The sequence below is a fragment of the Saccopteryx bilineata genome, chromosome 8 (genome assembly GCF_036850765.1).
Source record: "Saccopteryx bilineata isolate mSacBil1 chromosome 8, mSacBil1_pri_phased_curated, whole genome shotgun sequence".
Classification (NCBI taxonomy): domain Eukaryota; kingdom Metazoa; phylum Chordata; class Mammalia; order Chiroptera; family Emballonuridae; genus Saccopteryx; species Saccopteryx bilineata.
Window position 1 is genome coordinate 37798010 of NC_089497.1, and position 17306 is coordinate 37815315.

At 38.2% G+C, this 17306-nt stretch overlaps 1 protein-coding gene across 1 annotated transcript in view; it reads left to right on the top strand.

Moving 5' to 3' along the window:
* The window catches only part of TRAT1 (T cell receptor associated transmembrane adaptor 1), a 57649-nt gene that overhangs the window by 29351 nt on the left and 10992 nt on the right, over window positions 1–17306 (top strand). The window contains exons 3-5 of the mRNA XM_066241643.1: window positions 9003–9039; window positions 14519–14580; window positions 16642–16730. Coding sequence (XP_066097740.1) covers window positions 9003–9039; window positions 14519–14580; window positions 16642–16730 — 188 coding nt within the window. The remainder of the gene's footprint in view (window positions 1–9002; window positions 9040–14518; window positions 14581–16641; window positions 16731–17306) is intronic.

The window sequence follows — 17306 nt, forward strand, 5'->3', positions numbered from 1 at the left end:
CTCCATATCTACTTTTTCTTATGTATCATATTTAAGTACTATCACTCTTTATTTTTGCTTTCACATTCTTTACTTTTTAATCTTTTCTTTCCATTTAACATTCATTTGGTGATAATCTCTTTGCCAAAGGTGAGATTTGAACACTTCATTCTAAATTAAGCTTTATTTATAAATATTTTACTGTTAAAATAGCATCTCTATTACATATATCAGTAGTTTTCAGCTAATCCAGTTGTAAAGCCAGTAGCCAGGGCCACCGTCACAGCAGCCTGGCCCATGCAGGTTCGCATTGGATTCAGACAGACGGTAATGAAATAATGGAGCCAAGAACTGGTGGGCCATCATCTTTAATCCTAGCTTACACCTGGCGCACAAGTAAAAACACACACTGGGCTCCAAAACCCACTCATTCAGTGCTCACAAAGCCACTGACTTATCCGAGTTTCCTAGAATCAAAGGTTTGTAGCTCACCAGACTTATTCACCTCTGTTCCCCATCTCCTTCCTTCTCCCTGCACAAACTCTGCACAAACTGGCTTCTCCTTCAGCACTCCACCATCTTGGCTGCTTCTCCTGCCCTCCTCCATGTGACCTTCCTCTGCTCTCCTCTCTAATGCTAATCTCAGGAACTGAGAAAGCAAGCTCCCGGTCTACCCCACTTAATAGTGTAGTAATCAAAACCTTTAATCCAATATACAAACAAGGAAGTCTCTGATATAAGTCACTTATCTGAGGCATAATGGGATTCCTCCTGAGAGTGTACCACCCTACATCAAAAAGGGTGGGAAAGGTTTAGTCCTAAAACCAAGCCCCAGGCTACAAGGATCCTGCCTGCCCACAGCCCGCCCCAATACACATTAATATAATCACGCCTATCCCAAGCAGGAAGGGCAACTAATATCATCACCTGGGAGACAAGAGCTTCCACGTGGGCGGCACCATCTTTAACAAAGTGAGCATAATATATTTTATCTGCCCAGCACTAGTTAATGACAAAACTTCCCAATTCAAGTGTTGGGCCAGCATGTGGATGTCCTGAGTTCCATTCCCAGTCAGGGCACACAGGAGAGGCAGGTGACCATCTGCTTCTCCACCTTTCCCACTCCCCTTCCTTTCTCTCTCTCTCTTCCCTTCCTGCAGCTATGGCTCTATTGATTCAGCAAGTCAGCCCCCAAAACTGAGGATGGCTCCATGGAGCCTCTGCCTCAGGTTCTAAAAAATAGCTCAGTTGTGAGCATGTCCAAGATGGGTAGAACATTGGCCCCAGATGAGGGTTGCCATGTGGATCCCGACTGGGGTGCATACAGGAGTCTGTCTCTGTATCTCCCCCACTCTCATTTAAAAAAATAAAAGAAAAAGAAAATCAACTGTCAGTTTCTATGATGTTTTTACAGAAATTATTTCATTTATCTTATAAATCTCCTTTCCTGATATAGGCATTATTATCTTTATTTATGGGTAAACTGAGAATCAGAGTTTTAAAGTGATTTGCATGTTATCGCATGGCAAATGCATCAAAGAACTACTACCTGAATCCAATGTCTTCTGATTTCCCAGCTTGAATTTGTTCCGTGATACATCAGACTATTCTTGTATATGAACTTTAATTCCAGGCAAATCTGAATAATTACTTGTAAAGCCAGTAGCCACGGCCACCATCACAGCTGCCTGGCCCATGCAGGTTCGCATTCGATTTGAACAGACGGTAATAAAACAATGGAGCCAAGAACTGGTGGGCTATTACCTTTAATCCTAGCTTGCACAAGGTGGACAAGTAAAAACACACATGGGCTCCAAAACCCACTCATTCAGTGCTCACAAAGCTACTGACTTATCTGAGTTTCCTAGAATCAAAGGTTTCTAGCTCACTAGCCTTTTTCACCTCTATTCCCCATCTCCTTTTCTCTACATAAACTCTGCACACACTGGCTTCTCCTTCAGCACTCTGCCATCTTGGCTGCCTCTCCTCTCCTCCACACGGCCTTTCTCCGTTCTCCTCTAGCATGGGCTCCTCCTAGAACGTAATCACTCTTCTCCCCAAACAACATGATCTCTCTTCCTTTTAAAACCTTTTGGCGCGAAAGTCCTCCTCCAACACATATTAACATTATCACACCCATCACAAGCAAGAAGGGCAACTAATATTATCACCTGGGTGACAGGCTTCCACATGGGCAGAGCCATCTTTAACAAAGTGAGCATAATATATTTTATCTGCCCAACATTACTGATAACCTGAGTATGAACATTTCTGGCATGTTAAATAAAAATCAACACATAGTTTATTTTTCAGTCTAAAATTTTCTGGTCTATATTAACTAATTTTTATTCTTATGTTTATTGATATTGTTTACATTTCTCAAGGTTTCTAATTTGGTTGGGCTTTCATTAACTTGTGGTTTTGTGCAACAGCAGACATCTTTGTGCTTTTCCTTACATCTATGTGCTTTCATATTCACAAGACTAAACTGAAGGTAGCTGAAAACAACTACATCTTGTATATGCAGCTCATGGTGGGCCATTTCCTGTGGTCTAGAAGAAGAGTATTTTGGATGTATAACTAATGGATTACATTAATCATATTTGGTCCTATAGCTGCTTGCTGTATATGCTTTGCAAAAACTTCCCACATTTGGTCCTTCACAGAATTGTTCCAAACTTATTGACATGTGACATGTCCATTTCATCATTGATGGGTGTTTTGTTTGTTTGTTTGTTTTTTGTGGCAGAGACAGAGAGAGTCAGAGAGAGGGACAGATAGGGAGAGACAGACAGGAAGGGAGAGAGATAAGAAACATCAATTCTTCGTTGCAGTTCCTTAGTTGTTCATTGATTGATTTCTCATATGTGCCTTGACCAGGGAGGCTACAGCAGAGCGAGTGACCCCTTGCTCGAGTCAGTGACCTTGGGCTCAAGCTGTTGAGCCTTGCTCAAACCAGATGAGCCCGCACTCAAGCTGGCGACCTCAGGGTCTCAAACCTGGGTTCTCCCCATCCCAGTCCAGCGCTCTATCTACTGCGCCATCGCCTTGTCAGGCTCATTGATGGTTTTAATAAGTTGTTTCAAAGTTTCTCTAATAGTTAATAACATCTCTGGAAAATAACTTTATTGCATATAAATATACCTTTAAAAATTGTTGTAGTTGTTTGGTGATTGTTTCAATTATTTGGAGATGTTTGTGTTAGTTCCTTACCAATGCACAGTGTTTTGCATATGTTAAAACTGCAAGATCATATTCGGTTACTATTGTGTCTGAGTCATTGGCAGAGACTTAGATAATACTGGCTTCATGTCTACAGGAATAACTTCTGCATGATTTTGGCTTTTTTTTAAGGCCAGGTTAAATAATATATAACAAAAATATAATAAATATATACTTCCATCTAATTCAACATATACACTTCTTCATAATATGATCTTTTCTTTTTGTGACAGAGACAAAGAGAAAGCAACAGAGAGAGGGACAGATAGAGACAGACAGATAGGAAGAAGAGAGATGAGAAGCATCAATTCTTCATTGTGGCACCTTAGTTGTTCATTGATTGCTTTCTCATATGTGCCTTGACCAGGGAGCTACAGTGGAGAGAGTGATCCCTTGCTTAAGCCAGCTACTTTTGGGCTCAAGCCAGCGACGATAGGGTCATGTCTATGATTCCAAACTAAAGCCAGAGACCCTGCACTCAAGCTGGATGAGCCCACTCTCAAGCCGGCAACCTCGGGGTTTTGAACTGGGTTCGCTGTGTCCCAGTCTGATGCTCTATCCACTGCACCACCTCCTGGTCAAGCCATAATATTGATCTTAATTATTAAAACATGCTCTGAATTTGCCTTACTATCTTTCAATAATTCATTATAAATTTATTGCCTTTCACTGAAAAAATTTCTTGAAACAATTTTTCCAATTTTGAATACATATATTTAATTTGAAATAAAAATGCTTCTTTTTATTTGTTTTTGAATCACTATCCTAAAGGTTCAACAGTGGTTTACTTACTGAGAATTGTCACATAAGTTTTTCAAGGTTTTACCACCTACATCAGATTTCTGATCAGTCTTATTACTGCAGACTAGTGTACTATTTCTTTTAAAATCCATTTTTTGGGGTTTTTTTAAATTAAATTTATTGGGGTGACATTGGTTAATAAGATCACATAGGTTTCAAGTGTACATTTCTATGATACAACCTTTGTATATTGCATGTGTACCTACCGCCCAAAGTCAAATCATCTTCGATCACCATATATTTGGCCCTCTTTACCCTTTGCTAACTCCCCACCCCCTTCTCTCTGGTAATCACCATACTGTTGTGTTTTGTATGAGTTTCAGTTTTATATCTTATACAGTGGTATCTTGACACACAAACACTTTAAATCATGAGCAATTTGAGAGACGAGCCGTCACTTGTGGGATTTTTTGCTTTAAGTCAAGAGCAGATATTTGAATTACAAGCTTCCACCACCCTCCCACTAGATGGCCTGCCAAACATTCTGAAAGGGAGGAAGAAACAAACTTCCATGGAAAGGTTTTTGTTGAAACGGCCTCTAAGTGAAAGCGAGGAAAGTGTGGTGAAAAAGCCAAAAGTCAGGGAAGAAAATGAGGATTAAGCAAAGTAAAAAAATAGCAACTAAGTTTAGCAATAAGTGACCTATCATACGTAGTATGTAAGTTAAATTTTGCAATTAAATGTAGTGTTAAGTGTGTAGAGAGTAAGTTATGTTAAGCGATAGCGCATGAAATGAAAAACTTCCTCTGCCAGTCTCCTCCCCTTCCGCCAGCATCTTCGCCTGACCTTGAAGGTAAATACACTTCATAAACCAGTTTATTTCTTTACATTCTCTCTTATTATGTATATATATATAATATTTGTTATTTATAAAGTACATTTTCTTATTTAAAAGCATATAAAACAAAAAATTGTGTGGTTTTGGGAAGCTGGAATGGATTAATTGCATTCCCATTAATTTAAATGGGGAAATTCGATTTGCCACACAAGCAAATTGAGTCACAAGCTTGGCCATGAAACAAATTAAACTTGTGTGTCAAGGTAGCACTGTATATGAATGAAAACATATGGTTCTTAGCTTTTCCTAACTTATTTGCTTAATATAATATTCTCAAGGTCCATTCATGTTGTTACAAATGGCAGTATGTCATCATTTCTTATGGCTGAGTAGTATTCCACTGTATATATGTACCACACCTTCTTTATCCAATTTTCTATCGAAGGACACTCCATGTCTTTACCATCATGAATAATGCTGGAATGAATATAAGGGTACATATAATGTCTCTGCAAATAAATGTTTCTAAATTTTTTTTTGGTAGATACCCAGTAGAGGGGTTTCTGGGACATATAGCAACTCCATTCTTAATTTTTTTAAATTAAGAATATAATGTACTTTATAAATAACAAATACTATATATATATATTATATATATAATACATTATATATACACACATAATAAGAGAGAATGTAAAGAAATAAACTGGTTTATGAAGTGTATTTACCTTCAAGGTCAGGTGAAGATGCTGGCAGAGGGGGAGGAAAGTATAATACCACTATACTTTCTTCCATGGTGTGTGTACCAGCTTACCTTCTCACCAGCAGTGAATGAAAGTGCCTTTTTCTTCACAATCTCTCCACTATTTATTATTACCCGTCTTGTTAATAATACTCATTCTAACAGGTGTGAGGTGGGTCTCATTGTAGTTTTCATTTACATTTCCTTAATAGCTAGTGAAGTCAAGTATCTTTTCATATACATGTTGGCCATTTGTAGATCTTTCTGGGAGAGGTGTCTGTTCAGGTTTTCTGTCTATGTTTTAATTGGTCTGTGTGTTTAGCGTTGAGTTGTATGAGGTTTATATATATTTAGGATATTAACCTCTTGTCTGAGCTGTTGTTTGCAAAAGATCATCTTCTATTCAGTTGGTTGCACTTTTGTTGGTAGTTTCTTTTGCTGTGCAGAAGCTTTTTATTTTTTTATTTTTATTTTTTTCAAGAGAGAGAAGGAGACAGAAAGGGAGAGAGAAAAGAAAAGGAAAGAAATGAGAAGCATCAACTCCTAGTTGCTTCACTTTAGTTGTTTATTGATTCTCATATGTTCCATGACTGGAGGGAGGTTCTAGATGAGCCAGTGACTCCTTTTTCTCAAGCCAGCAACCTTGGCATCATGTCAATGATCCCATGCTCAAGCCAGTGACCCTGCATTCAAGTTCGCAAGCTCTTGCTCAAACTAAGGAACCTGTACTCTAGCCACCAACCTTGTGGCTTCAAACCAAGGCCCTCAATGCTCTGGATTGATGCTCAATGTGCTGTACCACCATTAGTCAGGCTGTGCAGAAACTTTTTAGTTTGATATAGTTTCATTGATTTATTTTTGCCTTTATTTCCTTTGCTTTTGGGGTCAAATTTATAAAATGTTCTCTAAGACCAAGAAGGTTCATAAGTTTAGTATCTATGATGTTTTCTTCAATAGAATTTATTGGTTCTGACCTTATATTTAGGTGTTAATTCATTTTGAATTAATTTTTGTACATGGGGACAAACTAATTTAGTTTCATTCTTTTGCATGTGGTTTTCGAATTTCCTAGCACCATTTATTAAAGAGGGTTTTTTTCTATATTGTGTGTTTTTGGATTCTCTGTCAAAAATTATTTGCCCATAGACATGTGGTTTTATTTATGGGCTTTCAATTTTATCACATTAGTCTGTGTGTCTGTTTTTCTACCTACTCTTTGTTAAGTTTATTCTTAGATATTTCATTCTTTTTGTTGCAATTGCAAAATTGTTCTTTCATTTTGTTTCTGAAGTTTTATTGTTAACGTATAAGAAAGCAGTATGCCGCCCTGGCCAGTTGGCTCAGTGGTAGAGCGTCGGCCTGGCGTGCAGAAGTCCCGGGTTTGATTCCCAGCCAGGGCGCACAGGAGAAGCACCCATCTGCTTCTCCACCTTTCCCCCTCTCCTTCCTCTCTGTCTCTCTCTTCCCCTCCCGCAGCAAGGCTCCATTGGAGCAGAGATGGCCTGGGCGCTGGGGATGGCTCCTTGGCCTCTGCCCCAGGCGCTAGAGTGGCTCTGGTCGCAACAGAGTGACGCCCCAAAGGGGCAGAGCATCGCCCCCTGGTGGGCGTGCTGGGTGGATCCCGGTCGGGCGCATGCGGGAGTCTGTCTGACTGTCTCTCCCCATTTCCAGCTTCAGAAAAATACAAAGAAAGAAAGAAAGAAAGAAAGAAAGAAAGAAAGAAAGAAAGAAAGAAAGAAAGAAAGAAAGAAGTAGGTTTTTTGCATTTGATTTTGTAGCTGTGACTTTACTGTATTTGTTTATTGTTTCTAATAGTTTTTTGGTGGAGTCTTTAGGATTTTCTATATACAGAACTGTCATTTGCAAAAAAATGACACTTTCACTTCTTCATTCCCAATATAGATGCCTTTTATTTCTTTATCTTGTCTGATTCCTCTGTCTAGGATTCCCAGAACTATGTTAAATAAGAGTGGAGAGAGTGGGCATCCTTGCCTTGTTCCTAATCTTTGAGGAAAAGCTTTCAGTTTTTTCCCATTGAGTATGATATTGACTGAGGGTTTGTCATAGATGGACTTAATTATGTTGAGGTACTTTCCTTCTATACTCATTTTATTGAGTGTTTTATTATAATTGGATGTTGTATCTTTGCAAATGCTTTTTCAGCATCTATTGATAAGATCATATGATTTTCATCCTTTGTTTTGTTAATGTGGTATATTATATTCATTGATTTGTGTATGTTGAACCATCCTTGTGCCTCTGGAATAAACCCCACTAAATGGTAATTTATTATTTTTTAAATGTATTGTATTTGATTTGATAGTATTGCATTTAGGATTTTTTCATCTGTATTCATCAAAGGTATTGGTCTATAGTTTTCTTTTTTGTGCTATACTTTTTGGGGTTTAGTATCAGGATTGTGTTGGCCTCATAAAATGTGTTAGGAAGTATTGATTCTTATTCAACTTTTTGAAGAGGTTGAGAAGGATAAATGTCAAATCTTTGAATGTTTAGTAGAATTAACTAGTGAAGTGATCTGGTCCTTGGTCCTAAATATTTATTTTTGGGGAGGTTTTGATAGTTGTTTTAATTTCCTTACTGTTGATTGTTTCATTTAGATTTTCCAATTCTTCATGATTCAGTCTAGGAAGACTATTATTTCTAGGCACTCACCCATTTCTTCTAGGTTATTGACTTTAGTGGCATATAGTCTTTCATAGTATTCTAGTAGGATCCTTTGTATATCTGTGATGTCTATGGTAATTTTTCTGCTTTCATTTCTGATTTCATTTATATGTCTTCTCTATTTCTCAAATGAACTAGCTCTTTGTTTTATTAATTTTTTTTTCAAGTGAGAAGAGGGGAGATAGAGAGACTGACTCCTGCATATGTCACAACTGCAATCCACCTACAATCCCCATCTGGGGCAGATGCTTTGCCCAACTGGGGCCATACTCACAACCTTGCTATTTTTATCACCTGAGGCAGAAGCTCCATGGAGGCAGGAACTCTTGGGCCGATGTACTCAAAACTTGAGCCATGACTGTGGGAGGAGAAGAGAGAGTGAGAGAGAGAAAGGAAGGGAGAGGGGTGGAGAAGCAAATAGTCACTCCTCCTGTGTATCCTGATTGGAATTAAACCTGGGACAGCCACAACCTGGGCTGACACTGTACCACTGAGGCTCTTCCAGGGCCTGTATTAACTCTTTATATAGTCTTTTTGTTCTCGATTTCATTCAGTTCCGTTCTAACTTTAATTATTTCCCTTTTTCTCCTGTGCTGTTTTCATCCCAAGTTACCAAGAGAAAATATGGACCATGATTGACAATCTTCATCTCTGGTTCAAACAGTACTGGCCAAGTGCCTTGAATAATAATGTTAACCAACAGTGAGGCTAAACTCCCCTCACAACCCTCTCTAGAAGGTTTAACAAAAGTATGTCAAAATTTATTTTAATTTATCTATTTTGAATATCTTTCAGGTAAAATATACAAGTACTCTGATGACTACATTCCCAGGTATGTAGAAAATGAATTGTGTATTATGATTTCCAATTAATAAGGCAAAGTAACAAATGGTATATTGCTTATAGGTTTGTCTCAGAGATATTGTATTTGAGTTAAAAATAAAATGAAAGGTGAGTTTTAATTACTTTTATTCCATCTGAAAATTAAAAACTATAGCATTATTATCTTCCCTAGTTACCTACTCAGCCTGAATCAATGAGAGAGCTGGGTGGAGAACAGAATGGGACTTTAACCTGTTATCTATAGAATTATCATCAATTTCAAAAGGAAACAGCCTAGATTATGATTTGGATCAGATTGTAGGGATGCAGTCTAATTATACATTAAATGGTGTGGCTGTTAAGAACCCAGGGTGTGGCCCTGACAGGTTGGTTCAATGGTAGAGCCTCCACTGGATGTGTTAATGTCCTGGGTTCAATTCCTGGTCAGGGCCAGGGCACATAGGAGAAATGACCATCTGCTTCTCCAACCCTCCTTCCCTCTTTCTCTCTCTTACTTTCTCTCTCCTCCCTCTCCCAGCCATGGCTGGATTGGCTCCAGTGAGGTGGCCATGGGTGCTGAGGATGGCTCCCAGGCCTCTGCCTCAGTTGCTAAAAATAGCTCAGTTGTTAAGTAACAGAACAACACCCCAAATAGGCAGAGCATCGCCTACCCCATAGCGGGTGGATCCCCATAGGGGCACATGCGGCAGTCTGTCTCTCTGCCTACCCTACTTTCACTTAATTAAAGGGGAAAAAAAAGAATCCAAGATGAGAAGAAATCTGTCAATACCTAATAAAATTTAAGATATGTTTACATACATACATTGACTAGGATGCTTTGTGGTATGCTGTTTTTAAGAGTAATGTTTATTGCTAGAGAAGTGTGACATATCTCTGAAGTGATTTGCAGTTATGGATATAACTTACTCTCTTTAATACTTATTGAGTTAGTTGCAGAGAAATTATATACTATGATACTTTTTTTTTTTTTTTTACAAAAGGTTTATGGTATGAGACATAATAAAGAAGTTTCATTTTCTTAGACAGTATATTCTGACCCAAATATGTCATTAGATTGAAGCCTCTTTTTTATGGGATTAAAAAATCAAAATATAGAAAATTTTCTTGAGGACTCTTCAAGACCTTTCTGAAATGGTAGGCTGAAAGTCTGAAAGGTCTTTTAAAAACACGCAGCTTTCTCACTGGGTAGGATAAAATTATAAGCTTTTTTTGTTGACCTCTAAAAGGTCTTTCTTACTTCTCTGTATGAAAATGTCTCTGGCAGGTTTAGAATCTAGGCTGCAAGCAGGTTTACACACACACACACACACACACACACTCATTTTAATGAGTACTCTTAACTTTGGATTTTATAATGAGATAATTTTCAAGTGATTAGCTCAAATCAAGAGTAATTTGCTGGCTTTATTATAACAATGTAACAAAGGAAATTCTACCTAGCTGTGTATAAGTTAATCTGACTTGTTATTTGAAGGGCAATTAAGATACAATATGATAGAAAGTCTTGTTATTTGATTAACTAATTTTGCTAAAGACCTGGTTGGAAGTTGGAGATGAGGATGGTTAGAGTCAGAAGGGAAAATTGGTAAACTATTCATCTCAAAACAAGCAGGCTCTTAGCTGCAAGGCAAATACAGGGAAAAGGCCAGTTCTTTATAACATTTATTTATTTAATAATATTCAATAAATAAGACTGTGCTAGAAAATGGACATATTAAGATGGAAAAATGCAGATTCCCCCAAAGATTTAATAAGCAATTTATTGTAATGAATCTTTGTTTAGGCACAATTATATAATGCAGATTTTTACTAAAAAATTAGTTGGCATGTTAATTCATATATTTCTGTATATATTTCATAATTTTTCTATTTCTGATTATATATTTTAGAAGCCAAATTTACCCATGGCTTTAAATAACATAACATTTATACTCCCTGGCTGGCTGGCTTAGTGGATGGAGCATCAGCCTGGAATATGAACATTTTGGGTTCAATTCCTGGTCAGGGCTCATAGGAGAAGAGATCATTTGCTTCTCCTCCCTTCCCTCTTCTCCTTCTCTAACTCTTCCTCTCCTCCACAGACAGTGGCTCAATTGGTTCAAGCATTGGCCCCAGGCGTTGAGGATAGCTTGGTTGATCCAAGAATGCCAGCCTCAGGTGCTAAAAATATCTCAGTTGATTTGAGCATTGGTCTCAGACAGGTGTTGCTGAGAGGATCCTGGTCCAGGCACATATGGGAGTCTGTCTCATTATCTCCCCTTCTCTCACTTAAAATAATAATAATAATAATAATATTTATACACTCATGGAACACAAACATATATTTGCTTATTCAAAGAAACATCTATTAAGAAAATCAAGTTAACATTTACCAAAACCAACTTCTGATAGGCCCTTAAATTTGCTCTTTCCTCAATCTGACAATTCACCACCCCCTTGAAATTGCTTTATTTAGTTTTATAGAAATATTTCATTTTTATTTGGATATTGGAACCTTATCATAGAATTTGGGAGCTGAAAACAACAATAGGGATTAAATAGTTTAATCTTGTTGATTTATAAATAAGGAAATTGTAACTCAGAGAATGTCCAAGGTCACTCAGGCAGGAATAATGATTTTTTAAAAAATGAATTTAACTATTTAATCTACTTAGATAATAAAGTATTGAGACATTTTTCTAAAAAAAGACTTCACAATAAAATAATAGTAAAATATAAATTACAACTTTAAAATGTAAACTAGATAAAATATATGTAAAAGTAGAAAATTTGGACCCTAGAAAAAGACAATATTATTTTGAATTTTGGATTTTCATTAAATGTGCTTGTTGGTTAGAGGACAATTTCAGACTGTTCTGAGCAATGAAGAATCAGATCGAGCCCCAAACTTAAAGGTGCACTGGCCTCTGGAATATAAGCTTATATGCTGATTTATGTTTAATAGTAATGAATCTTCTACATAAAACACTGGCAAACATTTGTGCTTGACGTTTGTTAGTTATGTGCAATAGGCTAAAGCTATTTGTCATTGATAAGTAAAATACCTAGCTATATATTTTTTGATTTGTAAGTTAAGGAACTGCTTCTTAACAATATTTTATTTGAAATGATTAATCATTTGAGATCTGTCCGCAGATACAGGGCACTGCATTATAAATCACATCTTATTTTCATTCATAAGGAATAAAATGATGTTCATTTTCTGGACATGATTTATCATTTTCAGATTGTAACTGTTATCTGTGTAGGTTAGGCAAATAGATGGATTGGCTTATTAAATATTCTTCACCTTTTGCTGTTGTGTTCTCTGTATAGCTAGAGGAAAACCAGGAGCAGGCTCTCTTCTGTATGTATCCCGATATTAAGCTGTATTGAATTACCAATGGAAGGAAAGGTTTCGAAGGAGTTCTTCTGTTATAAGATAAGCAAAATACATGCCAGCATCTGGACTTTTCAAACCATTTTATCCAAGTCTCATTTGATCTGTAATTTTTGTTAAGGATATCTACTAGCTATCTACCTTTACAGGTGTCTTCTTTCAGAAGCATGGCAAGTAATATAGGTGTTATGCCTTGAGATAAGAGTTCTTTTTTCTTTGGATGCAATTCCATTCAGCTCTCAGTGATGTGTAATCTCCAAGTTAAAGCAGTTGCTACTATTTTATGAAATGTCACTCTCGCAGCCTGATAGGTCTCTGTTCCCAGACTGCTATTGTGAACGCTGGTCACCAGGGGCCATCTTTACTGTCTGTTGACAATGGTGGGATATCTGCTCTAATCCTAATAGGATTCCTCAGATGAGGCTGTAAGGAAACTTGAGCAAACATCAAGAGCAAGTAGGATTCAGGGCTTTCGGACCACACTCGCATCACAACCCTGGCCCTGCCAGCTGTTGTCTGTGTGTCTCCGGACAGTTTTTCTCTGTAAGCTGCACATTGCTCAGATGTACAGTGGGGATAAAAACAAAATCCATCTGAAGGTTGAATGAGCGCTGGCATAAAGAGAAACTTTCCTAATTGCTAGTTATGGCTGATATTGCACATAAGGTTAGGGGAAATTTGTGAATCTATCTGAGTCTCAGACTTCTCATCCATTCAGTGGAGAATGATAATAATATTTGGCAGAATTTCTCTAGGTCTTTGATATAATGTAAAAGCACAGCATCTGGATGTAACAGGCAATCAACCATTTTATCACATCTGCCCATATTTCTTTGGCTTTTTATTTTTTAAACATCCCTGTCGATTAATATTTACCTAGGAAGCAGAGTTTTAAGGAATTGTTTGTCATGAAAGTGTGGACCAATTAGCAGGCTATAAAGATAACCTGGGTTCTAATCTCAGCTCTGCCACTTACAACTCTTATAACCTTCAGCAAATACATGACCTCTCTGTGCCTTAGATTTCTTATCTTTAAAATAGGAATGTTGGCCCTAGCTGGTTGGCTCAGTGGTAGAGTGTCAGCCTGGCGTGCAGGAGGCCTGGGTTCGATTCCTGGCCAGGGCACACAGGAGAAGTGCCCATCTGTTTCTCCACCCCTCCCCCTCTCCTTCCTCTCTGTCTCTCTCTTCCCCTCCCACAGCCAAGGCTCCATTGGAGCAAAGTTGGCCCGGGCACTGAGGGTGGCTCCATGGCCTCTGCCTCAGGCACTAGAATGGCTCTGGTTGCGACAGAGCAATGCCCCAGATGGGCAGAGCATCGCCCCCTGGTGGGCATGCCAGGTGGATTTCGGTCGGGCGCATGAAGGAGTCTGTCTGACTGCCTCCCTGTTTCCAACTTCAGAAAAATACAAAAAAATAAATAAATAAAATAAAATAAAATAGGAATGCTATAGGGCCTATTTGGTCAAATTGTTTTAAGAATTAAATAAATGAATATATAAAATGCACTTCAAATAGCATCTGAAAAATAGTGCCAAGTAAGTACTTGCTATAATTATTCCCAGAAAAAAAGGTCCAAAAATAACTTTTCAAATTTATACACACACATGGATGCAGGCATGCTTGCACACATTCACTCACTCACACATAAACATATCTACCTTGGATGGCCAAGGCTGAACAAGAACAATAGTTTACCCAATAATGAATTTAACTGATGCCCCTGGCCAGTTAGCTCAGTGGATACAGTGTGGACCCAGTATACGAATATCCCAGGTTTGATCCCTAGTCAGGGCACACATGAGAAATGACTATCCCCTCCCTTTCCCCTTTCTCTCTCTCTTCTCCTCTCATGGCCAGTGGCTCAACTGGTTCAAGCATTCGCCCTGGGCACTAAGGATAGCTCTGTTGGTCTGTGTATTGGCCCCAGACAGATATTGCCAAGTGGATCCCAGTCAGGACACATGAGGGAGTCTGTCTCACTATCTCCCTTGCTTTCATTAAAAAAGAAAATAAAAGAATTTAACTGAGAAATTAGTTAAGAATTATGTCTAAACTAGATTCTAATAAACTATTTTTCCTTATTATAGGGAAGATGAGTATTATATTGAAGACATGCCAATTTATGGTAACTTAGATAACGTGGTCCCAGGTAAGTTTTATTTTTCCAGAAATTAGTTTACTTATAAATTAATATATCCCCCCTACTTAGTTCTACAAAGAATTTGAGATGGGTTTTCTTTTAGCATATTATTTAGTATGTATTTCCAAAACCACACATTATGAATTATATCACAATATTAGGTATAAATTAACATCCTGTTTTTTAGATGCTCTTCATTTTACTCTGGTAGTAATGAGAAGACAGGAAGACTCTATTACTATGAATTTTGACACACAGAGAATTCTATGAAATAAAGCTATTTCTAGAACATAAAATGGCCCACCCTGGGACACAGTGCTTTATGCACCGTATACAAAAGCAAATCTACAGTGAAATATCTGGAACGATAAATACGTTTTCTGGTTTCCCTTGTTTTAACTCATTCTGTGTGAGTAGAGAACATGGGGCTATTTTGATGGCAAATGGGGAAAGAAAAAAGCTAAATCAGCACTGAGTGGGTTATCTGTTATTTTTTTTCTTGTGTAACAAATACTCATCAATTCTCAGCACCCATTATTACTTGAAACATTTCAACCATCCAAAACCGAAATACCCCAAATTCCTCAAAACAGACAACTGTGACTGATCCCAGAGCTGTGAAGAATGAAGCGGGGAGGGTGATGCTAGTTAGCGTTTAAGCCACGCTTGTCCTGCAAGCATTTCACTTGATTCACAGCAGAAGTGGAGCTTAACTCCTGTGGATCTCCGGGTCTCAAACCTAGAGATTTCCAGAAATGGACTAAATCAGTCTGAATCTCAACATAGCAAAGCAGTGTGGAATTCTCTGAACATTAAGAATGTGAATTTTCTAGGATTTAAGAATTTATATAATTTTTGTCGTTGTAAAGTGCCCTCTAATCTTTGTAATCTGAGGAATCGAAAACTGTTCTTTGTGTGTTTTTTTTTTTTTAGGAATGAACTGTTAAAATGAATTTACCCTCCTATTTCAGCTGGTAGAATCATGGTGCTCACCTCTAATGCTTGAGGGCTTCAGTTTTTATGCACTCTGGTGGCTTGAAGCCCAGATCATGTCTAAGTGAGCGCAGGGATCGCTCCCACAGGTTCTGATATAGTGGGTCCAGGATAGGACCTGGGAATCTGCTTTTAAACAAACCTTCCAGGTGATTCTAATGCATGCTTTCCATGGACTGTGTTTTAAGAAATATCACTACATGGACTCTTTCTTTTGTGTGGCTTTCAGGAAGGGTTAAATAATTATGAGTTACGTTGTATTACAGTAAATATTTTTTTTCCTGTGGGGTCAAATTAGGGTAGCCCACATTTCTGCCAGGTTACTGGCCATCCTACCAAGTCATTAACTGTCTTTTCTCCCCCTTTGAAGTAGGTGTAACGGGAGTAAGCAAGACCTAAATAATTCCATATTCCCCACACGGTGAAATGAGTGCGGGTCAGCTGGCCGGTGGACACTGCACAGCAATCCCCAGTACTTAGAATCATCGTTAGACCGCCCACCTTCAGGACAGCCTGGCCGAACTGTCCTATCACTGGTTTAGCAAACAAAAATCATCATCTACATCTTATTTTTCAAAAATAAGATGTAGGGTTTAGAATGCCTCTGAGTAAATCTTCCTACTCATGGGAAAGATGACCAAGTTGTAGTCGCCAGCGTGGGCGCACTGTGCCTTACGCCACCATGCATGACTTGCGATCAAAGGGGTGTTCCCTTCTACTTGAGTAGAAGGGAACACCCACAAAAATGTAACTCACGGGATATCCATTACATCTAAATGATAGTTTGACACTGTCATGGCAAACAATGGTATTTAAAAAAGTGACTTTGATATAGTCCTCATCCCAAGCGACCTCCTTTTGTCTCATTGTTAACGCTGTGGGGCAAACCCTTCACCATCTGACCTGAAGAGAACAGTTAGTGCTTTCTTACCTCTCTGAGTCTTCACGAAAAAGACGAGCTAAACGATTCTTGAAGATTTTACATTTACAGCCAAACGTTGTTTGGGTCGTGTATTTTTACTTGTGCCAGTATATTTGGTTTTTCTAATGTGATTCATAATCTTTTCAACTCCCCAGAACCAATGGATGAAAACTGCTATGAACAAATGAAAGCCCGACCGGAGATATCTGTGAATGCACCCCAGGACGCTTCCCCGCCTGCACAGGTGAGCTTTGTTTTCTGTATCAAGGGTCCAGTTCAGTCGAGATCACAGCACAGCTGCAGGTTTCCAGAGCAGAAAAGGATGGCATTCTGATGCCCAACTATGGAAGCTGTTAGAAATTTTCAGTCCAAACGTGTCAAGTTCTAAGACCTGAGCTCTAAAGGGAAATTCAAAGGCAAATAAACACTACCGACCCACATTCAAAGAGTCAAAGTTGTGTACAAGAACTGCCTGCATACAATAAAAAGACAATAGATTTGAATGGAGAAGTGGATTCTCTTCCTAAATAATCAAGTAAGCCTTTTCTTTCTACATAAAAGAAATTCAGTTGTGTGTCACAGAGATAAATATAAAAGCTGACACATGTATAATGCTCACAAGACCTAGATATTATGAGTTTATGGGGAGGAAAATTATATTGTGTGGGAGTTGAAAGAGAGAGAGAGAAGAGAGAGAGAGAGAGGCCTTTAGTTAAAATGTAAATTAGCTGGATATAAAAGACCATATTTCTGTTTTACAAGGCAAATGGAATACAAGTTTTAATACAAGTCCTATGGCTTTGGTATTATAGCAAGAGAT